The following is a 26,160-nucleotide window of genomic DNA, read 5'->3' on the forward strand; positions in this document are numbered from 1 at the left end:
TAGTTTCTCTCATTCCATAGCTGGTCTTTTCATTTTGTTTATGGTTTCCTTTGTTGTGAAAAAGCATTTAAGTTTAATTAGGCCCAATTTTGCTTTTATTTCCTTTACTCTAGGTTGTTGTTGTTGTTCAGTCACTCAGTTGTATCCAACTCTTTGTGACCCGAGGAATGCAGTACACCAGGCCTCCCTGTCCTTCAGTATCTCCTGCAGTTTGAACAAATTCATATCCATTGGATTGATGATGCCATCCAACCATATCATCCTCTCACCCCCTTCTCCTCCTGCCCTCAGTCTTTCCCAGCATCCGGGTCTTTTCCAATGAGTCAGATCTTCACATCAAGTGGCCAAAGTATTGGAGTTTCAGCTTCAGCATCAGTCCTTCCAATGAATATTCAGGACTGATTTCCTTTCAGTTCAGTTCAGTTCAGTTACTCAGTCTGTCCAACTCTTTGCTATCTCATGAATCGCAGCACGCCAGGCCTCCCTGTCCATCACCAACTCCCGGAGTTCACTCAGACTCACGTCCATCGAAACAGTGATGCCATCCAGCCATCTCATCCTCTGTCATCCCCTTCTCCTCCTGCCCTCAATCCTTCCCAGCATTAGAGTCTTTTCCAATGAGTCAACTCTGCGCATGAGGTGGCCAAAGTACTGGAGTTTCAGCTTTAGCATCATTCCTTCCAAAGAAATCCCAGGGCTGATCTCCTTCAGAATGGACTAGTTGGATCTCCTTGCAGTCCAAGGGACTCTCGAGAGTCTTCTCCAAAACCACAGTTCAAAAGCATCAATTCTTCAGTGCTAAACCTTCTATATAATCCAACTCTCACATCCATGCATGACTACTGGAGAAACCATAGCTTTGACTATATGGAGCTTAGTTAGCAAAGTAATGTCTCTACTTTTTAATATGCTGTCTAGATTTGTCATAACTCTTCTTCCAAGGAGCAAGTGTCTTTTAATTTCATGGCTGTATTCACCATCTGCAGTGATTTTGGAGCCCAAGAAAATAAAGACTGTCAATGTTTCTGTTGTTTCCCCATCTATTTGCCGTGAAGTGATGGGACTGGATGCCATGATCTTCATTTTTTGAATGTTGAGTTTTAAGCCAACTTTTTCACTCTCCACTTTTACTTTCATCAAGAGGCTCTTTAGTTCATCTTCATTTTCTGCCATAAGGGTGGTGTCATCTGCATATCTGAGGTTATTGATATTTCTCCCAGCAATTTTGATTCCAGCTTCTGCTTCATTCAGCTCTGCATTTCCCATAATGTACTCTGAATATAAGTTAAATCAGCAGGGTGACAATATATACCTTGAAGTACTCCTTTCCCAATTTGGAATCAGTCCATTGTTCCCTGTCCAGTTCTAACTATTGCTTCTTGACCTGCATACAGTTTTCTCAGGAGACAGGCAAGGTAGTCTGGTATTCCTATCTCTCGAAGAATATTCCTCAGTTAGTCCAAGACTTTTTAGCATAGTGGGTGAAGCAGTAGTAGATGTTTTTCTGGAACTCTCTTGCTTTTTCTATGATCCAGTGGATGTTGGCAATTTGATCTTTGATTCCTGTCTTATGTAAATACAGCTTGAAGATCTGGAAGTTCTTGGTTCACGTACTGTTGAAGACTCGCTTGGAGAATTTTGAGCATTACTTTGCTAGGTGTGTGAGGTAAGTGCAATGTTTGGTAGTTTAAACATTCTTTTTCATTGCCTTTCTTTGGGATTGGAATGAAAACTGACGTTTTCCAGTCCTGTGGCCACTGCTGAGCTTTCCAAATTTGCTGGCATATTGAGTGCAGCAGTTTCACAGCATCATCTTCTGGGATTTGAAATTGCTCAACTGGAATTCCATCACTTCCACTAGCTTTGTTCATAGTGATGCTTCCTAAGGCCCACTTGACTTCACATTCCAGGATGTCTGTCTCTAGGTGAATGATCACCCTTTCATGGTTATCCAGATCATTAAGATCTTTTTCATATAGCTCTATTGTGTATTTTTGCCACTGCTTCTTAATATCTTTTGCTTCTGTTAGGTTCATACCATTTCTGTCCTTTCTTGTGCCTATCTTTGCATGAAATGTTCCCTTAGTATCTCCTGATTTTCTACAAATCGGGATCTGTAGTCTTTTCCATTCTACTGTTTTCCTCTATTTCTTTACATAGTTCACTTAGGAAAGTTTTCTTATCTTTCCTTGCTATTCTTTGGAACTCTGCATTCAGATGGGTATATCTTTGATTTTCTCCTTTGCCTTTCACTTCTCTTCTTTTCTTAGCTCTTTGTAAGCCCTCTCAGACAACCGTTTTGCCTTTTTACATTTCTTTTTCATGGGGATATTTTTGATCACTACCTCCTGTACAATGTTACCAACCTCCATCCATAGTTCTTCAGGCACTCTGTCTATCAGATATAATCCCTTGAATCTATTTGTCACTTCCACTGTATAATCATAAAGGATTTGATTTAGGTCATACCTGAATGGTCTAGAGGTTTTCCCTACATTCTTCAATTTAAGTCTGAATTTTGCAATAAGGAGCTCATGATCCAAGCCACAGTTAGCTCCAGGTCTTGTTTTTGCTGACTGTATAGAGCTTCTCCATCCTCTCCTGCAAAGAATATAAACAGTCTGATTTTGGTACTGACCATCTTGTGATGTCCATGTGTAGAGTTGTCTCTTTGTGTTGTTGAAAGGTGTTTCTATGACCAATGTGTTCTCTTGGCAAAACTCTGTTATCCTTTGCCTTGCTTCATCTTGTACTCCAAGGCCAAACTTGCCTGTTGTTCCAGGTATCTCTTGACTTCCTACTTGCATTCCAGTCCCTTATGATAAAAAGGATGAAAGGGACTTTTTTTTTTTAGGTGTTCTAGAAGATCTTGTAGGTCTTCATAGAACTGTTCAACTTGAGCTTCTTTGGCATTAATGATTGGGGCATAGACTTGGATCACTGTGATATTGAACAGAGATCATTCTGTCATTTTTGAGACTGCACCCAATACTGCATTTCATACTATGAAGGCCACTCCATTTTTTCTAAGGTATTCTTGCCCACAGTAGTAGACATAATGGTGATTGATCTGAATTTCACTGTAGGAGATTAATCCAAAAGCTTTTGCTGCAAGGTATACCTATGTTTTGCTCTATGAGTTTTATACTATTTGATCTTACATTTAGGTATTTTTTAAATTTATTTATTTTAATTAGAGGCTAATTACTTTACAATATTGTATTGGTTTTGCCATACATCAACATGAATCCACCACAGGTGTACACGTGTTCCCCATCCTGAACCCCCCTCCCACCTCCCTCCCCATACCATCCCTCTGGGTCATCCCAGTGCACCAGCCCCAAGCATCCTGTATTTTGCATCAAAACTGGACTGGCGATTCATTTTTATATGATATTATACATGTTTCAATGCCATTCTCCCAAATCATCCCCCGCCCGTTCCCCTCCTCCCCACCCAGAGTCCAAAAGACTGTTCTATACATCTGTGTCTCTTTTGCTGTCTCCCATACAGGGTTATTGTTACCATCTTTCTAAATTCCATATATATGCATTAGTATACTGTATTGGTGTTTTTCTTCCTGGCTTACTTCACTCTGCATTATCGGCTGCATTTAGGTATTTAATACATTTTATCTTTTGTGTATGGTATTAGACAATGTTCTAATTTCATTCTTTTACATGCAGTTGTCCAGTTTTCCCAGCAGCACTGCTAAAGAGCCTATCTTTTCTCCACTCTATTTTCTTGCCTTCTTTGTTCCAGATTAATTGACCATAAGTGTGTGGGCTTATTTCTGGGCTTTCTGTCCTATTCCACTGACCCGTGTGTCTCTTTTTTCATATCAGTATCATACTCTTGTGATCCCTGTAGTCTTGTAGTGAAGTCTGAAGTCAGAAAAGGTGATTACTCTAGCTCTGTTCTTCTTTTGTAATATTGTTTTGGCTATTTGGGGTCTTTTGTTTTTCCATAAAAATTTTAAAATTATTCTGTGCCATGTTGATGTATGGCAAAAATCACCACAATGTTGTAAAGTAATTATCCTTCAATTAAAATAAATAAATAGGGACTGCATTGAATCTGTAGATTGCTTTGGGTACCATGGCCATTTTAACAATAGTGATTCTTCCAATCCAAGAACACAGTATACCTTTCCATCTATTTGTGTGATCTTCAATTTCTTTTATTTGGATCTTATAGCTTTCAGAGTATAGGTCTTTTGCCTCTGTAGTTAGGTTTATTTCTAGGTATTTCATTCTTTTTGATGTGATGGTAAGTGGGACTGTTTCCTTAATTTCTCTGACATTTCTTTGTTAGTGTATAGAAATGCAACAGATTTATGTATATTAAATTTATATCCTGCAACTTTACTGAATTAATTAACGAGGCCTAGTAGTATTCTGGTGGTGTCTTTAGGATTTTCTCTGGGCAGTTGTCATTTTATCTGCAAACATTTGATAGTTTACTTCTTCCTTTCCAATTTGGATTCCCTTTTTTTCTTCTCTGATTGCTGTGGCAAGGACTTGGAAAATTATGTTAAATAAAAGTGTCAAAAGCAGGCATCCTTGTCTTGTTTGAGATTTAGAAGCTATGCTTTCAGCTTTTCCTCACCATTGAGTATGATGCTAGCTGTAGGCCTGCTGTATATGACTGTTACTGTGTTGAGGTAGTGAAAGTGGAGACTGAAAAAGTTGGCTTAAAGCTCAACATTCAGAAAACGAAGATCATGGCATCCAGTCCCATCACTTCATGGGAAATAGATGGGGAAACAGGGGAAACAGTGTCAGACTTTATTTTTCTGGGCTCCAAAATCACTGCAGATGGTGACTGCAGCCATGAAATTAAAAGACGCTTACTCCTTGGAAGGAAAGTTCTGACCAACCTAGATAGCATATTCAAAAGCAGAGACATTACTTTGCCAACAAAGGTTCGTCTAGTCAAGGCTATGGTTTTTCCTGTGGTCATGTATGGATGTGAGAGTTGGACTGTGAAGAAGGCTGAGCACCAAAGAATTGATGCTTTTGAACTGTGGTTTTGGAGAAGACTCTTGAGAGTCCCTTGGACTGCAAGAAGATCCAACTAGTCCATTCTGAAGGAGATCAGCCCTGGGATTTCTTTGGAAGGAATGATGCTAAAGCTGAAACTCCAGTACTTTGGCCACCTCATGCGCAGAGTTGACTCATTGGAAAAGACTCTGATGCTGGGAGGGATTGGGGGAAAGAGGAGAAGGGGACAACAGAGGATGAGATGGCTGGATGGCATCACTGTTTCGATGGACGTGAGTCTGAGTGAACTCTGGGAGTTGGTGATGGACAGGGAGGCCTGGCGTGCTGCGATTCATGGAGCCGCAAAGAGTCGGACACGACTGAGGGACTGATCTGATCTGATGTTCTCTAGTCCCACTTTCTGGAGAGATTTTATCATAAATGGATGTTGAATTTTATCAAAAGCTTTTTCTGTACCTATTGAGATAATAGGTTGATTTTTTATTCAATTTTTTTAATGTTGTGTGTCACACTGATATTTGTGGATATTGAAAAATCCTTGCATCCCTGGGATAAATGCCACATGATTATGGTGCATGATAAATACATATGTACTTTATGTATTTATAAAGTACATAAAACATTATACTATATTTTAATGTATTCCAACATAGGAGGAACTCAATATAGAAGGCAAATATTAACAGACATAAAGGAGGAATCAACTGAAATACAATAAACCTAGGGAACTTTAAAATCCCATATCATCCAGATTATTCCAGAAAATCAGTAAGGAAACACCAGCCTTAAATAACACATTAGACTATGATGTTTTCTTCTGAAAATTTTAGTCCACTACTGATTCCTCCAGTACATTTTTCATTTCATTTATTGTATTCATCTCTGATTGTTTATTACAGTTTCTGATTAAAAACTCTAACTTCTTGCTCTGTACATCCATTCTTCTCCCAAGTTCTTTGATAATCTTTACAATCATTAATCTGAAATCTTTCTTGGGTAGATTGCCTATCTTCCCTTAGTCCTTCTGGGATTTTATCTTGTTCCTTTTTCTAAAATATTTGCCTCTGCTGCCTTATTTTATCAAAGTTTCTATTCATATTTTTATATATGAGGCAGGTTAGTTACATTTCTCAACTTCGGAGAAGTGGCCTTCCATAGGAGAAGTCCTATGCATCCTAGCAGTTCACTTCCCTCTCGTCACCCAAGCAGTATGCTCCATGGAGTTGCATGGGTCCTTCTGTTGTGGTTAACTGACTGTGTGGGTGGTCTGGTAGGCTTGGTTGGCCCATAGTCCAGTTGGTTGCCAGGCCCTGCCTTCTGTGGATGCTGCTGGTTGCTGTTTAGTGGGTCCTGGTCATGAGATATCTGGTTGTAGAGCCCTAGTGGCTCTGGAACTAGTGCTGGCTCACCGGAGGATGGAATCAGAGTTCCTAAGATTCTGGGGTTTGTGCCTACTGGCAGGCAGAGCTGCTTCCTGGAGTCTGGCTGCAGGGCCCACAGGTCTCTGGGCTCATTTCAGACTGTTGGTTTTGGGGGTGCAGTGTTCCTGACACTGTTGGCTTTGGAGTCCTGGGTATCATGAAAGTTGTGTTGGCCTGCTAGTGGGCAAGGCCGGGGCCCAGCTAGTCCCAGGATGGGGTCTAGCTTGCTGTTGGCAGGCTCAGTCTGCAGGTTGTTGGGATCATAATTTTTGTGCTTCTTATGTGCCCTAGTGGGTGATATTGGTCTAATGGCTGCAGCTTCCTCTTGGGGAGGGATGGTCCCTGCTCATTGGTGAGTAAAGCTGGGCCTTAGCCTTCTGGTGGGCAGGACTGGGTCTTGGGGCATGTCTAGAGGCAGCTGTGAACTCAAAAAGTCTTTATGAAGGCTGTCTGCTGATGGGTGGGCCGTCTACCCATCCAGTTAAGTTTTTTGGCCTGAGGCATCCCAGCACTGGCACCTACAATCTGTTGGGTGGGGCCAGGTCTTGGTGCTGATAAGCCAAGATGGCAGCCACGAACAGCACCATTCATGTGTTTGAATGCTCCCCAAAATGCCTGCCGCCATTGTGTAAGTCCCTAGGGTAAGCCACAGCCTCCTCCCTAGCTCACTGGGAGACTCTCCAAGACCAGCAGATAGGTCTGGCCTCCCTGGTCAGGCTCCTAGCAGATTGTTCCTTTTTTCTGGGATCTGGTGCACTTGGATGTTGTGATGCCCTTTGAATGAAGTCTCTCCCCCAGTCCAATGAGGCTCCTGCAATTAAGCCCCACTGGTCCTCAAAGCCAAATGTTCTGGGGGGCTTGTCCTCCCTGTGCTGGACCCCTGGGCTGGGGATCCTGATGTGGGGCTCAGAACTCTCACTCCTGTGGGAGAACCTCTGCAATATAATCACTCTCCAGTTTGTGGGGTGCCCACCTGGTGGGTGTGGGATTTGATTATATCACAGGTCTGTCCCTCCTACCCATCTCCTTGTAGTTCCTTCTTTATGTCTTGAGTTACAGAAAATCTCTTCTGGTAGTTTGTAGTCTTTTTCATCAATAGTTGTTCCGCAGATAGTTGTGGTTTTCATTTGCTCATGAGAGGAGGTAAACTCAGGGTCTTTCTACTCTGCCATTGTGAAAGTGAAAGTTGCTCAGTCATATCCAACTCTTTGCATGTCATGGACTATACAATGCATGGAATTCTCCAGGCCAGAATACTGGAGTTGGTAGTTTTTCCCTTCTCCAGGGGATCTTCCCAACCCAGGGATCAAACCAGGGCCTCCTGCATTACAGGCGTATTCTTCACCAACTGAGCTATCAAAGAAGCCATTGTGACCACTCCCTTATTCTAGCCATTTTTAAATTCAGGAATAAGTGTTAGGAAAACAGGACCTCCAAACTCAATTTAGGTGCAACTTGTGATCTAAAACACAGAGGAGAGGAAACTGAAGCAAAATCTGGAATTTTCACTTTTATGCTTAAGATTATGCTGGGGTGTCATCCCATGGACTGTAGCCTGCCAGGCTCCTCTGTCCATGGAATTCTCCAGGTAAGAATACTGGAGTGGGTTGCCCTTCCTTTCTCCAGAGGAAATATGTAGAATATGCTAAACATATTACAAAAATGTAAGATAATAACAGTCTCCTATACTGGAAGATTGGCTTAATAGAAGTGGTAGTCAGGCACTGAAACTAATCAAGCCTCTACCCTCAGAATATAAGATGCTTATTAAAATTGGCAAAGGCACCTCTTGCGGGAATGTGATACACACAAAGGCACTTTGTGTGGACAGGTCTTCCTCAGAGTTTGAGCTTGCCAAATGGGAAAGAGGCTAGATACCAGCCTTCACTCATATCTCTTGGCCTGTCTCCTTTGTGCATGGCACAATCTATTTGGCCATACACAAATGTTGTGGACATAAATTTCACACTTGATATTTTTGTGAGTCCTTTTGCCTTTAGTAGACTCTAAATAAATTTCTTAGATGAGAGAGTGCCTGCAGCACAGGTTTCAAATCATTATTTACCGTGAAAATGGTTTTGAAAAAAGAAAATAGGAATACATATATGACAATGTGTATAGTAAGGAAAAGAATATTGGCCCAAAACCAAGACTCAGAATAACTTAACGTGCAGAAATGCATTAGAGATAATCAGGTACTCATATTAGACTACAGATTGAATATCTTTCAGGCTTATAGGTGCTACTGTTAAATAAGCCTACTAAAAGCATAAACAAGATAAGGATCATAAATAATCTTTTCATTATAGTCAATGTACCTTATCCAGTCTAACATTTTCAGAAGATTATTTAAAATATTGAGTAGGTTTAAAGAAAACGTTAAAGAGAAGTGAAAGGGAAAAAACAAGGTAGTCACAAAAGACCATAACTACCAGTTTTCTGATTTTTGAGAAATATATGATTTCAGCTTTAGCAAGGATATAATTCAAATATTGGGGTTAAGATTTCATTAGTCATTAAAACTATTAAGAACTCACTTCAGTTCAGTTCAGTCGCTCAGTCGTGTCTGACTCTTTGCGACCCCATGAATTGCAGCACGCCAGGCCTCCCTGTCCATCACCAACTCCTGGAGTTCACTCAGACTCCTGTCCATCGAGTCAGTGATGCCATCCAGCCATCTCATCCTCTGTCGTCCCCTTCTCCTCCTGCCCCCAATCCCTCCCAGCATCAGAGTCTTTTCCAATGAGTCAACTCTTCGCATGAGGTGGCCAAAATAACTCACTTAGGTTATACTATTTTTTCTTGAACACATTTAGATATTGGATGAATACAACCTAGGGAATTAAACATTTAAACAACCAGAGTTAATGGTCCCTTAGTTCCAGTTGTCTAAGATTCTTTCAGCTTATCCTGCTTCACTGATGCAACATTGACAGAGAATTGACTATTTAAATCAAGTTATAGAAATTTCATTACTAATTACATGAAGTTGCACAGGGTTATTAGTCACTGGTTAAGCCCCTAATTCTACTAATTGAAAAATCATCAGGGAATGAAAAAGATAATGCCTTCTATTTATTGTTAAGATGTCGGTTCCTTAAATTGGGTTAGTAGACATACTTTATTTTCTAAGATGTTGTTCACTACTTAGCTTCTCTTCTGATCAAGCAACTCACAGATATTGGGTACTAGAACTCAAGAAGAGGTGGTTTTATGTTTTATTTTTTTTTTTTGAATGTTATTTGGAATTCTTTTTAAAAATTGAAAATATCTGTGGATTCTGTTTATATATTGAAAGCTATTCTCAAAATTTTCTTAAATACAAATGTTTTGATTATTACATTAACAGTCTCATGCATTACACATGAAGACAGGCCATTAATTGTGCCTTGGGATAGTAGATACTTTGACATTTGGGACTTATTATTCTCCTTTTAAAAAACCGATGCTATCAAATATCTCACAGTAGTCATTAGCTGTTCATCATTTGACGATTTTTCCTCATATATTCATGTGATGATCAACACCTCATCCACTAATGAATTATTTCAAAAACCTTACAAGTTAATACTAGTATCTTCAATTATTCAGGACACTATGAGAAGTTGCAAAGTAATGACAGCTGTCTGGAGGCAAATCATTGCTGTTGTTAAGTACTAGTGTGTAATGAAATGCATTTTCAACAGCCTCAGACTTGGGCATTACAGTGGGAAGGAGATGTCATCAGATCTCGGTGCAGATCAGAGAGCGGTGTACCTTGGGCAAACCTCTTAACCTCTTTTAGCTTCTCTTTCTCCTCTTCTACAAAGGAAATGTTAATCAGTTCTTCCTAGAATTGTCATGAATAGTCAATTATAGTTTTCAGGGGCCATGAATATTAAAGTGGACAGTTCTGATGTCATTTCAGATGTTCCTCCCCCCTGCCCAGGGTGCTTTGCCTCACATACTTCCTTTACTTGTGTGAGTGCTCGTGTTCTGTGTTCTCTTTGCTTTTGAGCATATTGATGTCACAGCACCAACTATGACTGTTGGCTTCCTTGTCTCCCCCACACCCCCACCCTCCAGACTATGAGCTCCTGAAGGTCAGAGTCTTTCATCTTTCTATTTTTAGAAACTTACATCATTCTTAAATTTCTCTTAAAGAAGGATTTTTTAAAATGGTTGGTTAATCTTTTCTTAATATTGATTTAGTAGTTTCCATAGCATTATTTATGAAAGAAAAAAAAGTTTTTATATCTCCAGTGAAAGATTTCAATAGCTTACAGGTTGTGAAATACAGCCTAATGCTACCATTTGGAGGTATAAGTATTTTTGATACTAGGTTTAGGTAGGAAAACTCTCAAGCACAGAATTGTAAGTTTCTGAAAGACAGGCTTAAAAAGTTAGATTAAGGGTATTGGCAGGGATCAGATTACGGACTTTAAGCCAGAGAAGTTTTAAAGTCCATTTTAAATATAGAAAAATCCTTAAAAAAAAGAAAACCAAGCATCAATATCTTTTCGCAGAAACAAATTGATATATAAATCTGCAGTATATTTAGCCCCTCAAGTGCCAAGTCTCCACTTGCAGCCTCTGCTCATGCTACAAACCCACCTTTGAGCTGTACTCAACACCTGGGTACATCTTCCCTAGCAGAATAAACAATGAAATAAAAGAGAGACAAATTTATTAAAGTATTTTAAGGGGAAAAGGACAAAGGGTTTTGCCCACCATATAGGAAAACGACACAATTTTCTGTGTAATATCTTTATTTGTTTTCTTAGCATCTCTTAGACCTCCAGCACCACATGCCTTCTCTGTCTCCAGCCAGGCCCTAAAAGCCTCCTGTTGATAGGATCCATCTAAACCTGACTCTAAACTCACATTCAGCCCCGAGCATACCTGGCAGCCAGGAGATGCCACCCATTTAGAAGGCTATTCAGGGACCATACGGCAGTGGTTTTCAAACTTCAACTGCTATATAAGAGGAAGAAAAATAATGAGCATGGTGATCAGGAACAGGTATATACACAGGATTATAACTGAAATAATAATGCTTTGTGAAAGAACTTTAACAATGCAGTCATTCTGCTCCCCCACCCGCCCTGTAATGTATTTACTTAAAAAGTCAAATACTGGGCCTAACCCACCAATTTATCTTCATTGGAAATCTGAAAAACATTTTACTATTGTTTAGAAGTCCACATCCCCAGCAGATTATCCAGGTATTTATACCACTAAAACCAGATTCCTTTTTGGGATGTGTCTTAGTCCATTAAGGCTGCCATAACAAAACGTAGGATAGGTAACTTATAAACAACAGAAGTTCATTGCTCATAGTTCTGGAGGCTGCTAAGTCCAAGTTCAAGATACCAGCATGGTCACTTTCTGGTGAGGGTCAGCTTCCAAGTTCACAGCTAGTGTTTCACTTGGTAGAAGGGGCGGGGAACTCTAATCAGGCTCTTTTATAAGGGTACTAGTCCCGTTCATGAGGGTTCCACTCTCATGACCTAATGCCGTACACCAAAGTCTTCACCTGCTATACCATCCCATTTGGGGGTGAGGAGTCCAGCATACGGACTTCTGATCACAGCAGGATGCTTCTACTGTTTTTTTAAAAAATATCTGTCATTATCTAAGAAACTTGAGAACTGAGGAAATTAAACTCTTGGAGTTGATTCTTTAGTGCTTACTTTGTAATATACCGTCTTTAACCTCTGTTCAATTCTTTCCCAGGCTGAGGTGGAAACCACTATTAGCCTTGAGAAGTGCTGTATGAATTCTCTCTGCCACAGGTGCTGGGCCGCTATGGTTGTCTTCCTGAAAGGCAAGTCTTTTTTTTTTTAATTTTATCTTTAAAATTCTAAAAAGTGGGAAAATTATAAAATATGGGTAAAGCTATGTGTAATTGGTCACTTAAGTAATTTATCACCAAAAGCACTCCTTCTCTCTCAGGCATGGAGACCACTTCCAGTTGTCTTCCTGTTAATCCTCTATGGCGTTTTGGCCTGATGCCTAGGGAAGTTTCCCAAAGCCGCTCCCACAGAGGCTGTGGGGGATACATTGTTTGAATGCACCACCGGTCTCACTGCCTCTACTTCTTTCCCAGGTGGCAGCAGGTTGAGCTTATGTCGCCATTCATCATCATTATTAACACATTTATATGTGAGCATATGTATGGTTCTATGGGGATTTTACATAAATATGGAAAATACGGAAGAGTGTGGTTCATACCCTTGAGGACGGTAAAATTAAATTAAATTAGAGTCAATCACCATACGCAATGCTTAATCATGTCATGTGGTGACCATTTGCTGACACTCTATGCCATATTTCCACAGCATTAATGTTTTCAAATGGCTCAATCAACTCCTGCCAAGATATGCAAAAACAACTAACTGAGGAGTGTTTTCCAAAAATGTTTTCCCATTTCTGCTACCAAATTCACCTAACAGAAATAACTCTAAGTAAGTGCTCCTTGCCTACTGTGGAAAATACTTTATTTGGTGGAAGTGTTGAAACATCCAATGTGAATTATAGCCTCTTACGGTGGCGGTAGAGTCAAGGAATCCAAGCTCCTTTTCAAAACCAATGGAAAAATTGCTACCTACACTTGGTATTCTTTCTTTGTAAAGACAAATGACAATGCATTCTCTTTCAAGGTCAGATATTTCTCAGCTAGCAAAGTGGTTTAATCCTCCGCTGGATTCTTTTGCATCTCAAAGGAACCTTTGTGACAATATTTTTCATAAATAACATACTACCTCTATTGTTAATATTATTTCAAACTAGCATTTGGGAAGAGAGAGAGTATGGCATTTCTAACAGTAAAAATTAATGTTTCTTTACCAAAATATTAAAATCATGTACTCAAAGCTGAAGTGTTGGTTGTTTTAAAATTTTATGTTATATAGAGGGAATATTTTCATTCATGAAGCTATTCTTAGTAGATTTTTCAAGTCAAACTTCAGTATGATCAGACTTTCTGCCCTGAAAATGTTCTTGAACCAGTAATTTCAAAAGTCTCATAGTAGAAAATTTTTTGTTGAATAATTATTCTGTTATCACAGAATTTTATAAGATATGCTATGCTACGCTAAGTCACTTCAGTCGTGTCTGACTCTGTGCGACCCCATAGACGGCAGCCCACCAGGCTCCCCCGTCCCTGGGATTCTCCAGACAAGAACACTGGAGTGGGCTGCCATTTCCTTCTCCAATGCATGAAAGTGAAAAGTGAAAGTGAAGTCGCTCAGTCGTGTCTGACTCTTAGCAGCCCCATGGACTGCAGCCTACCAGGCTCCTCCGTCCATGGGATTTTCCAAGAAAGAGTACTGGAGTGGGGTGCCATTGCATTCTCCGTTATAAGGTATAGATGTTGAATTTTACCCTCTATAGATGTTGTCGTAATTTTTATTGGCCTTATTGAAAAATATGTATAATTGCTTATATTTAAACACATTGGGTTTGTGAAAATCAGGCAAGCAATGGAACCCCACTGAACCATTCATATTAAAATGCAGTTAAATAGGAACATGTATGGATACATAAACATATATAATAAGCTAGTATGTAACTATCAGATTCATTGAAGCTGATAGTTCATTCATTAAAGTTGAGACTAAGGAGTCAATGTTTAATATCTCAAGTTTTTTTCCCCCTAAATTTTTTGAATCTTAAAATATCTAAAAAGTAGGAAGTTCTCAGACTATTTACCAGTGACTTTCAGAGAAGGTGAAACAGGGTTTATGAAGAATCCAAGTGTTATGATTTTCTTTAAGCGGAAGCTAGAATTACACAGATAGATATATTAATAGCATTTGTATGATAGCTTACTATTGACTAGATCTCTTCATTATATGCCTGAGAATCATGTACTTAAAACCAATAGAAATACCAGCAATAGCATCTGCTTACCAGTGGACAGATCAATCCTGGAGCACAAGACTTTAATTATGCATGAGGCAAAAAAAAATGACTTTGGGTTATTAGTATTCCAATAAAATTTCCACAGCTAAAAGCAGGAGAAATGCACAAATTTTAATAATTTTGGAAAGGCCAATTTGGCAGATATCAATGTACATTTGAAGGCTATTTTGATTTCCTTTTTCTGTACTTCTTTAATTTTCCTGTACAAAGAGAAAGTAAACCAGCATGTAGTTAAGAGTAGTGCGTATTCACATTCAGACAATTTGTGTGTTCTTACAAATGTGTTTGATTACAACTGCTTCAATAGTATCCCAGATTTTCAAAAGTTTATTTTAACTTTGAAGACTAGACAAGGTCATACTGCTTTTACAACATCCTACATGATTTAAGTATATATTACAAAGAAAAAACCCAACATTGGAATATTACACAGCTTGAAAGTTTGCAAAGGTTATTTGTATCTTACTTATTTCTGTACTTACTGACACATCAGACGCCAGCAATGAATATTATATTTCATATTTTGTTGATTAGCAAAGATACAATCATTAGTACCTTAAGTCTTCAAAATTCACATAAACCTTTATGAAGCCATTCAGAAAGAGAAAGTCAACCCTAAAACTAGAATTAGTGATTATGATAAATGCTTTTAATAAGATATACTGGAAATGTTTAAAATTATAATTTAATAGATTATAAAATTAGCATGTTAGAGTTACTCATGGTGAAGGCTAGGTGATCTTCTGTGCCTTGTGCTTATGAGGTTTTACTTGTTTTACTGTGAATTTAAACAGAATAAATCTGCTTCACTTTAATGTCATTGATAGAAATTACACAAAAGCTATATACTACCTCACAATACATTTCTACAGGGAATCTCTTTATTGTCATTAATCTGGGGCATTGTGGGTTAAAGAGATATTCCATGTTGGTGAAAAGCATATACAGAAGAGAGAAAATGCACAAAAGCCATTTCTATGTATTTCTAATAAAAGGTAGCAACCTTTTAGCAAACTCTTTGAAAATATTTTTTTTTGAAAAAACTACCAATAAAATAAAACATCATAAGAAGCAATGAATAATTCTGAGAAAGTAAATCATTGCAAAAAATTACTCATAACTTTAAAAATACACTCTGTAGAGAATCAAGAATTGTGCATAACCTACAAGGGAGAGTTCGGCGGGACAGTAAATCTTTAAAGACATAAGGGCCGTTGGCTACAGAGTAAATGTGTATATACCTTTGACCCAAAGTATTTATTTGTGATATGATCTTACAATTTAGTAAACTAAATATAGTTACATTCCTAATTTAAAGCTATCCTAAGAAGATGTTATTGATGACATGGCAGCGCTTTTTCTTTAATATGCTAAAAACTGATCACCATTTCAGATGCTTCAAATTAACAATTTTACAATAAGAGTCTGAAGTAGAAAGCATGTAGGCATAGGACAAATATGTGGCCAGCCAGTCCTAATTTTGCTTTTATTAAAAATGCCATTATGATTGACTTTCTCTTTATAAATCATCACTATGATTGAAGACCACTCTATATATACATCATCAAGAAATTGCTGTTAACACATAGACAAGACAGTAACAGTCTAGTGGGTTTTGTAATGCAGCACAAATAATAACGAAAAAAAAAAAAACAACTTAGTGTTGCACAGGACCTCAAAGCTTTGTACACATACCATACTTTCTTTTCCAGAACCCTTAATTTAAAACTCCAATAATTCCGTGTCTAAGCCTTAATAAAACAAACACTAGTAAAGCTTATAAATTAGATGTTGAGGACTTTCATGGAGGCAGTGAGAACTTTAATTTGTGAGAATGTCAATGAAACCTCCATTATCAATAACAAATCGTTATGATAATTGCTTATTTTTTCAGGACCTTTGAAGCAAAATAAATAGAAATCAATTTTTACCTTGAAAATGGTTGACTACTTTGCCATTAGTAAGTACTTTTCTCCTCACAAATATCTACACATTGTGCTTTCCTGAGAAACCATCACCAGTTTCAAACCTCAATAAAATTCTAGTTTCACAGGAAATGCAGAAATGAACAAAGAAATGACGAGTATGCTTGGCCAAGTTATGCAGTACTATGTCAATATTTGCTAAAATTTTTTTAAAATAGACAAATAATTATTCTATTATTTTAAAGTGAAGATAAGACTATTCGTAAATACCATCAAAACAAAGATTTAAATTTTGCTTTAAAGAAACATAATGGGATTTTGCTGTTTATTTTGCAAGATGATAGTACTGGGGTCTTTAATTAAGGAAGTATTTGAAGATTACATAGTTATAGCTTCCTTCAAAAACAAAAGAATTGCAGATTTAATCTACTGATATTAAATATGCTCAATCTACTGATACTCAATCCTGTTTCACATGTATACGTGTGTGTGTGTATATGGGCACATATATATATATATATATATACACAAGCATACTTTTTTAGGCAAAAAATAGGACAAAAATCAACTGGGAAAAATATGAACTTATTCAGGCAGTATATAATATATAGAATATAGAATAGCACAGAAAGTAAGATCATATAATCTCTGATTAGAAATAAAAGTCAAATGAAAATTATAATATCAATTAGTACTGCATGTTACAGATTCATCTTCAAAATTCGATTACAAACACTGACAGTGTTTGGTAGGCACCGGGAAATACTTAGGATAATATAGACTCATTACAGAAGGACAAAACTTATTGCTAACATTGCAGTATTCTTTTTATAAGTTCAGTATTGATCATGAAAGCTCTGACAACTCTTGCTTTTATTTGATAACTATAAGATTGTTTTACCCTTGCTATCAAGAGTGCTACTTTCTTTGCCTAATGCATTTCAACCAGTATAAATAAGAAAACAATGAAAAAACGAATTCACAGTTAATGTGATGTTGCTTAAGGAATTTAAATGATAAAAATCAAATTAAACCATTGAAAAGGCAGGCTTAGACCTCCTTAAGAAGACAGTTAGTGGCCTACCATAATTTGAGCACTTTTCATGTAAAATCCTGTTCAGTTTCCTATAGATTTTGCAGAGTTCATTCCATGGAGATACTTCAGGAAAATAGAGAGGAGGCCTGTGACGTGTCTTCACTCTTCCTCTGTGCAGCCCAACAGCTCCGACCTCAGTGTGATCCTCCCGTACCAGGACCAAGGAAGGATCCTTATGTGCCGTGCATAGATGGGAGGATCAATGACGTTTTTTCTGTGAGTATCATTGTCAAAATTGCCCTGGAAAACCTAGTAAAGAAGAACAGACTATTAATCATTTGGCCTTCCTTTTCTTGGGAGTTATTTTTATTATTTTCTTGTTTGGATTTCCCCTCGCCACATGTGAGGTCTGATAACCATGTTTTTTAAAACACACTGCTGCTGCTTTCTTAATGATCATTTTAAAACTGAATGGGTGATGCATGAGCTTCCCAGGTGATGCTAGTGGTAAAGAACCCGCCTGCCAGTGCAGAAGTCAGAGACGCAGGTTTGGTCCCTGGGTGGGGAAGATCCCCTGGAGGAGGGCACAGCAACCCACTCCAGTATTCTTGCCTGCAGAATTCCATGGACAGAGGAACCTAGAAGGTTACAGTCCATACAGTTGCAAAGGAACCTAGAGGGCTACAGTCCATAGGGTTGAAAAGAGTCAGACATGACTGAAGCAACCTGCATGCAACACAGGCAAGGAATATTTAAAGAGTTAAATAAGTTGAAAATTGGTTTTCTGAAGCAGGAATACATAGATTTATCATTTTTATGTGTTTTAAAAAGATCTTTTTTTTTTTTTTTTTTTTAATGCAACAGGTATTTATTTTTTGCTTCTGGCACAGGCTGTTGGTCAGGCAGCTTGCTGAAGGTGGTCTCTTCTAAAGAGTGATTCAGAGATCCAGGCTGTTGCAAATTTTAGCTAGCATCTGAAAAATGCAGCATTCACATTCACAATGGGCAACAGGAAAGAGCTGTGAGATTATACAGGGTGTTTTTAAAAAAACCCAAGGTATGGAAGCAGCTTAAATCATTTCTGGATACATTGCATTGACCTTAACTAATTATATGACCTCAGCCAAATTGCAAAGGATGTTGGGAAATGGAGAGGAGCACGTGGATATCTGGTGCACATAATGGTCTCTATCACAGTGTCATTTGTTCATTTCTCCCCTAGAGAACAAAATCAACCCAGTATCAAGAGATAACTCCAATCAATGCTATTTTTAAGATACTTTTTTTTTTTTTTTTGCCTTCTGTATTAATTCCTAGATCCATACAATACTCTTGAGATCACTGTGACCTATAGTGTCCTGATACAGGGCATTGCATGACTTTGTTCTTCTTTCTTTTGTTTCAAAGATTTTTGAACTTTGTATGTCTATTTTTCTCCCAGAAGGCTTTTATAATAGTAAACTTTGAGATGTGCTTGCTTCAGAAAGAAACAAAACAAAATTAGCAGCTGGTTGGTACAGCATGGAGTAGTGGTACATGGCATGAATAACTGAGGTTTTCCCATGTGCTTACTTGTGCTGTGAGCACTTGGAAATTGAAAAGGAAAAGTTACAATGGACACCACAGTAATACAAAATGTCAACTGCAAATTGGCACTGGCCAAGAGCATCGCCAACGACTGAACAGCAAGGGCATTTGCCAACGGCCTCTGCAGAGACTGAACCCTGTGCTGCTGAGCTGTTGACCTTCAACACCCACTGAGGGAGTTCAGGGTGGAGAGAGGCACTCTGTGCTCCAGGGAATCTGGTGGCACAGGTCTTTGGATTGTTGGATATTTTCAGGAACAGATTTTATGACCCCAATCCTGGTACCTCCTCATATCTAGAAAAGCACGAAGTCCCTTCATGATGACATCAGATCCTCCCGACTAGCAGAAAACCTTTTGTAAAATGAGTGCTTAAAGGTACTGAACTCCCCCTTCACCAAAACCTTAACGATGACCTTCCCTCACTGTGTCTTTGGAGCAGTCTCTCAGAAATCTCTGAGGTGCTGCTTCCCAGGCTGCAGTCCTCATTTTGCCCCCCAAAAAACTTAACTCGTAACTCTCAAGTTGTCATATTTTTAGTCGACAGTATGACAACCGCTAAAGTGACCCAGAGTGAAATTCCTTCCTTTGTCTGAACCCCGTGAAGAACTGGAACTTTGGTACCAGCTGCGGCACCCTGAGCCCATCTACCTCCTCAGGGAATGCAGATGAACTTGGGTAAGTCTCTTCTGGTTCTTGAATCTCCTGTATTGGTTGAGATTCTGAGTTTTATTTGGTGGTGGAGCAGGTAACCTGCCCCCTCCCAGTTGGAAAGATACTGGGGGTGGGTGAAACATTCAGGGCATAGCCACCCAAGAGCTAGACACTGAGTTGGGCTCGGTTGGAAGACCACGAGAAATTTCCACCCAGTGGAAAGGTACTGGGTGGGGCTCCCGCTGAAAGATGCCAGGGGAATTACCCACCCGGTGGAAAGGTACTGGTGGTGGGGGCTGGATTGAAAAAGATCAAGGAGTACCTGGGTCTTGACTGAAGTCGCTCCGTTGTATGGGACTGAGTGGTTTTGTTGAGTGGTTAGGTAAGAGGCGGATCTGACACTTTCCCTCAAATCAACTGCCTTTATAGAATTTGTCAGGATAAAAGCGAGGAGAATATATGAGAGCTTTGCTCTGAAGAAAAGTGATAATACTCCTCCCGGCAGGTTTCGGTGTTCTCAGGTGACAGAAATTTACCGGAGTGGTGGCTGCCTAGTCCTCCTCCCATGCAGTGGTCCCACAGGGAAATCCACTCATTAATTAAAACACTTGCTCACCCCAGGGTCACAGATAAGAACTGGCCATTCAGCGACCTGAGAAGCCATGGTGGTCTTAGATTGCCAGAGGCAGAATCTGAGCCACGTAAGATGGGCTGAAATGACTCTGGGGTGACTCCTGAAGGAGTTAAGCTCACAAGCAGCACACAGGCCCACTACACAATTTCACTAGTGATTTTTATCCCTGACTAACTCAACTTAATATGGGAAACAAAATCTCTCAAAAACAGAAAACAGGGGCATCAGAAAGCCCACCTCTGACTTACACTCCAGCCAGATTCATGCACAGTACGTGCAGAACTCATACTTGCAAGTACCTACTTAGTTGGAGAAATTATACTAAAAGAGATCTCAACCTAAAATGGCCAAAATGGGGCTCTTTTGATATTCCAAAATTGATATTTTTCATGCATGATTAGAAAAGGCCAGCCATGCTTGCTTTTATTGGTTATCTAGAAGTTTCTAAAAGAGGAAACAATACAGTAACTTCTTTGTAGGAAACAAACAAGAAATTGCTTGAAGTTATATCAGAGCTAAAAAATGGCTGCTAGCACTGACGCTGGAGAAGGTAATGGCACCCCACTCCAGTACTCTTGCCTGGAAAATCCCATGGGCGGAGGAGCCTGGTAGGCTGCAGTCCATGGGGTCGCTAAGTGTTGGACACGACTGAGCAACTTCACTTTTCACTTTCCTGCATTGGAGAAGGAAATGGCAACCCACTCCAGTGTTCTTGCCTGGAGAATCCCAGGGACGGGGGAGCCTGGTGGGCTGCTGTCTATGGGGTTGAACAGAGTTGGACACGACTGAAGTGACTTAGCAAGCACTGACTCTGCCAAGTTGCAGGTCTAGTGGGACTGGGAAGTCACATTTGACATTTATGCCACTTGATTTCTGATTTATGGGCATCACTATGCCTTCTGCTTTATTTAGAGTGTGACTCCCAGCTGGTAAGGTGCTGGTTTGGTTTTGTTGGTTTGGTTTGAACACACAGACATCTGGTACAAACTGCTCAAGCTAATATGGGAAGACCTTCTTCTAAGGTTCTACACTCCACCTGGGTACCCCTTGGAAAAAATGTTTTAAATGACTTGTCAACCTACAGCTATGATCCAAGGACAAGGAAAATGGCCTAAAAATATTAGATCTTTATTGACACAGGATAGGAAAATGGATCGAAGTTCCCTTATGTCCAGGACTTTCTCCTATAATCAACAGCCTGGGTCTGATCAAATTAAAGACCCCCTACTTCCCCATAGGGACACTCCCAGCTGAGGCTAATCTTGTTATTGGCCCTTGTTATCAGGGTCAATTTGAGCACTATCTATCTGAATGTTGGCTATAAAACTATGACCATGGAAAAATATGATTTTTGACAGTGTATTGAAGACTTCAGAGAAAGTTTGAAGAAAAAAAAAAAAATCTCTTTAAGAATTCTTGCCCTAAGGAATGAACTCTTCTTATGCATTGAGACAAGAGGTCTCTGGATCATTTATCTAGTGCAGTCATGTTAGTTGTTCAGTGGTGTCCGACTCTTTGCCTGCCAGGCTTCTCTGTCCATAGAATTCTCCAGGCAAGAATACTGGAGTGGGTTGCCATTTCCTCCTCCAGAGGATCTTCTGGACCAGGGATCCCACATTGCAGGCAGATTCTTTACCATCTGAGCCACCAGGGAAGCCCTTATCTTATCTAAACAATCTCTAATTCTTGAAACCAAAAGAGAAAAGGGATCAAAGCCTTTAAAAAATCTTCTTATTCCAACTGTTGTTAACAAGTAGTGAGTTTTGTATTGTGATATCTGATTTATAACTAAGTTTGGAAAACAAAGCTGAGATCTCTTTTGTGTCTATTTGGACATATGTCTGCTTATGGTCTCAGTGTGTGTCTTTGTTTTTGGATAAGATTGCTGAGATTGGTTTGTAAATAAGCTCTAATTGGCCTAAAGAAAAGTAAGCACTTACAAATCAAACAATTCTAAATATAAGAGAAATTAAACCTAAATGAATTTCAGGTTCATGTGAATTGGGAAATATTCAGTATTAAATACCTGGTATTATTGTTTGTTTGTTGACCTAATATAGACATTTCTATATTATATATACTATATAATATACTATATTATATATACTATATATATTATTATATTATAATATAATATATTATATTATATTATATAGTATATATATATATTATAATATATATTATATATATTATATATATATATAATATATATATATATTATATATATATATACTATATAATATACTATATATACTATATTAACATGAAGCATATTTTCATTGTGCCTAGGTTTAATACGTTAAATATTATTATATCTGTTACAAGTTTGTCAGCAAGGAAAAGTACCTTGAGTGAGGAAACTTCAGAAAATAATGTAAATGATATATGTAAATATATTATATTATATTATATATTATATATTATATATATATTATATATATATAATATATATAATGTAAATGTAAATGATATATGTATCTTTTAGACAAACTCTATTAAGAATAATTACACTTTAGTAATGTCTGTCTAAAATAGTTTCTCCAGATTAAGGTAACTTGAATTTGTAAGGGTTATGCTAAACTAAGTGTTGGAAGTCTATTGAATAGCTAGATCATTTCCAAATAAAATAAGATTTTGAAATATTTATTACTGAACATTAATTTTCTTTTACAGAGAAACTAAGGAGATTTGGGACTCTTAATGAATAATGTTTTGTGTCATCCTAAGATGTTCTCTGTAAGAAATCAAATGTTTTTAGAAATTGTTACTGGTATTTATGCTTACCACTCTATAGAATGCTAATATAAGGGTCAGTTCTTGTTTGCTTAAGGAAAGTAGGATGTGTAGTTTTCAGTAAAGAAGGTATGAGGAATGGAATTGCATTTTTTGAGGGAAAAGGAAGTAGGTCTGATTTACAGGTGGCTGTTTCAGAATGGGAGAACAGAGTAACCGATACAGAAAGTGATAAGGTTTGTGGAAAGTGGACCCTGAGAAAAGAGTTTTGTGCATGGTTAGCAGCATACCTCAGTCAGTAAAGAACCTGCCTGCAATTCAGGAGACCTGGGTTCGATTCCTGGGTCAGGAAGATCCCCTGGAGAAGGAAATAGCAACCCACTCCAGTATTCTTGCCTGGAGAATCCCACTGACAGAGGAGCCTGGCAGGTTACAGTCCATGGGGTCGCAAGAGTCGGACACGACTGAGTGACTTTCACTACTACTACTAGGACTAAGTTTAAAATAAATTTAATTAAGTTTACCTTTAAATGAATTTAAATGCAAGCTGGTACAAAAACTTGAATTTGGTTTTTCTCTCTGTTAAGGGCACATGCTTTCTTCAGATGTTGAACTGCCTCTGATAATAGATGATTAGTTCTATATTGCCTCTGAAATCCTTTATTGTTACATTGACTAAGTGAATAGCTATTGTTTCACAATGACCTTTAATCCTATCTGAGTGTTCTAAACCTTTTTGACATTTGTTGACAAAACTTCCTAAATCATTCTAATATAGCACTTTTGACTTCTAGCTACCTTTGGGATGCTCCTTGAAGAGATATGACACTAATTAGGTTCATTTTGTATGCAGAATTACATGGGAAGTATTGTCAAGTCAGTCCTTAAAGAATCTGCCTACAATGCAGTTGACCTGGGTTCAATCCCTGGGTTGGGAAGATGCCCTGGAGAAGGGAAAGGTTACCCACTCCTGTATTCTTGCCTGGAGAATCCCCATGGACAGAGGAGCTTGGCAGGCTACATACAGTTCATGGGGTTGCAAAGATTCGGACATGACTGAGTGACTAAGCACACAACACACACTGTCAAGTGAGTAATAAATCTTGGCTTATATTGTATGGTAAATGTTACTAATATAGATATCCTAGAAACTATATGGAGTTCTTAAAATTCCGATATATCTGGGTAAAATGTTATCAGTCATAATTCTAGTTAGTATCATAGCATATCATAGTATCTGATACGTCTGGGTAAAATGTTGTCAGTCATAATTCTAGTTAGTATCATAGCATCTAGTTAGTATCTAGTTAGTACCTAGTTAATATCATAGAGTTCTTAACATTTTACCCAGACATATCGGAATTTTATCAGTCATAATTCTAGTTAGTATCATAGTATCTTCAAGAAGCTTCTAGAAAGGACTTTTAGATAAATACAAGTTTCTGAACTGGGTAAGAAATGAAAGGATTCTAATGGAAAACTGATAACTTCACAGAGGTTAACAAAAGGACTGAATGAACTGGCAAATATGTTTATAACTTTTATGGTTTCTATCATAAAAATTACTGGTTTGAGTCTATGTTTTCCAGGTGAAAGAAAAACCTTCCCCTCAGACTATTATGGCAGTACTTTCAAAAAACTTCCCTGGTGGCTCAGACAGTAAAGTGTCTGTCTACAATGTGGGAGACCTGGGTTTGATCCCTGGGTCGGGAAGATCCCCTGGAGAAGGAAATGGCAATCCACTCCAGTACTATTGCTTGGAAAATCCCATGGACAGAGGAGCCTGGTAGGCTACAGTCCATGGGGTTGCAAAGAGTCGGACATGACTGAGCGACCTCACTTTCACTTTCAAAAAACTATACTTTATAAACAAATTGAAACATTTATTTTTTTCTCTCTATCTGGCCCGTCCAGAGATTGTAAACCAAGAGTTTCCAATAACTTTATCAGATCAGTTAGGGAGGTTATCTCACAAACAGGTACAGAAATCTCAAGGGATTTTGGAGACCTTGAGAAAGGGAGGACTTCACTGTTAGGCAAAATCTGTGATAAGCCTTTGGTGTGATTTTCCTAGCCCTGAAAGGTTTTATTTGTTGGTGGGAATGCAAACTAGTACAGCCACTATGGAGAACAGTGTGGAGATTCCTTAAAAAACTGGAAATAGAACTGCCTTATGATCCAGCAATCCCACTGCTGGGCATACACACTGAGGAAACCAGAAGGGAAAGAGACACGTGTACCCCAATGTTCATCGCAGCACTGTTTATAATAGCCAGGACATGGAAGCAACCTAGATGTCCATCAGCAGATGAATGGATAAGAAAGCTGTGGTACATATACACAATGGAGTATTACTCAGCCATTAAAAAGAATACATTTGAATCAGTTCTAATGAGGTGGATGAAACTGGAGCCTATTATACAGAGTGAAGTAAGCCAGAAGGAAAAACAGAAATACAGTATACTAACGCATATATATGGAATTTAGAAAGATGGTAACAATAACCTGGTGTACGAGACAGCAAAAGAGACACTGATGTATAGAACAGTCTTATGGACTCTGTGGGAGAGGGAGAGGGTGGGAAGATTTGGGAAAGTGACATTGAAACATGTAGAATATCATGCAAGAAACGAGTTGCCAGTCCAAGTTCGATGCGCGATACTGGATGCTTGGGGCTGGAGCACTGGGACGACCCAGAGGGATGGTGTGGGGAGGGAGGAGGGAGGAGGGTTCAGGATGGGGAACACATGTATGCCTGTGGCAGATTCATTTTGATATTTGGCAAAACTAATACAATTATGTAAAGTTTAAAAATAAAATAAAATTAAAAAAAAAAAAGAAAAAAAAATAAAAGTTCAGTGTGAGACTCTATGAAAGTTTCAGCAAAAAGTCTATGATCAATTATGATTATATAAATAATCAGGCCAAATTTATTGAGACCAAACCGATTTCACAAACAGGCCTATTTGGTAAAAATGAAAATAATTTTAGGGAGAAAAAGATATTTCAATGAATGTTAAATCCCAGTTTGTTAATGGAGGTCTAAGACTCATTTCTTGAATACTTATTTTCTGTTAAGGTATTTTAATGTAAAATTTAATTGAATTATTAAAGAACATTCTAAGTTTATTTCTGAAGCTTAGCCCAGTAATCTATCTGGATGATGAGCAGATGCCTCATGAACTACAACCAAGACTGGAAAAAGACATAATTTAAGAAACTATCTCCAACGTGGATAGAAAAACCTTTTTATGAGGTACTCTT

The 26,160-nt window shown here is 38.4% G+C and overlaps 1 protein-coding gene and 1 long non-coding RNA gene across 8 annotated transcripts in view; one reads left to right on the plus strand and one right to left on the minus strand.

Moving 5' to 3' along the window:
- Positions 1–19,519, plus strand: part of LOC147369907 (uncharacterized) — a 230,195-nt gene extending 210,676 nt beyond the window's left edge. Inside the window, exons 3-6 of one of the 2 annotated variants that reach the window (XR_015168085.1) lie at positions 12,140–12,870; positions 16,224–16,289; positions 17,469–17,566; positions 19,416–19,519. This is a non-coding gene — a long non-coding RNA (uncharacterized LOC147369907). Of the gene's footprint in view, positions 1–12,139; positions 12,871–16,223; positions 16,290–17,468; positions 17,567–18,512; positions 18,667–19,415 lie in introns of those variants that run through there. The other variant, XR_015168084.1, reaches the window with a different exon arrangement.
- EDIL3 (EGF like and discoidin domains 3) overlaps positions 14,420–26,160 on the minus strand; it is an 805,907-nt gene continuing 794,166 nt past the window's right edge. For all 6 annotated transcript variants that reach the window (XM_086412886.1, XM_086412888.1, XM_086412884.1 and 3 more), the window contains one exon: positions 14,420–17,599. In XM_086412886.1, coding sequence (XP_086269012.1) covers positions 17,450–17,599 — 150 coding nt within the window. In that variant the 3' untranslated portion in view covers positions 14,420–17,449. The remainder of the gene's footprint in view (positions 17,600–26,160) is intronic.

Source organism: Bos grunniens, chromosome 7, assembly GCF_055505025.1.
Source record: "Bos grunniens cultivar Pamir isolate PY7600 chromosome 7, Bosgru_T2T1.0, whole genome shotgun sequence".
NCBI lineage: Eukaryota > Metazoa > Chordata > Mammalia > Artiodactyla > Bovidae > Bos > Bos grunniens.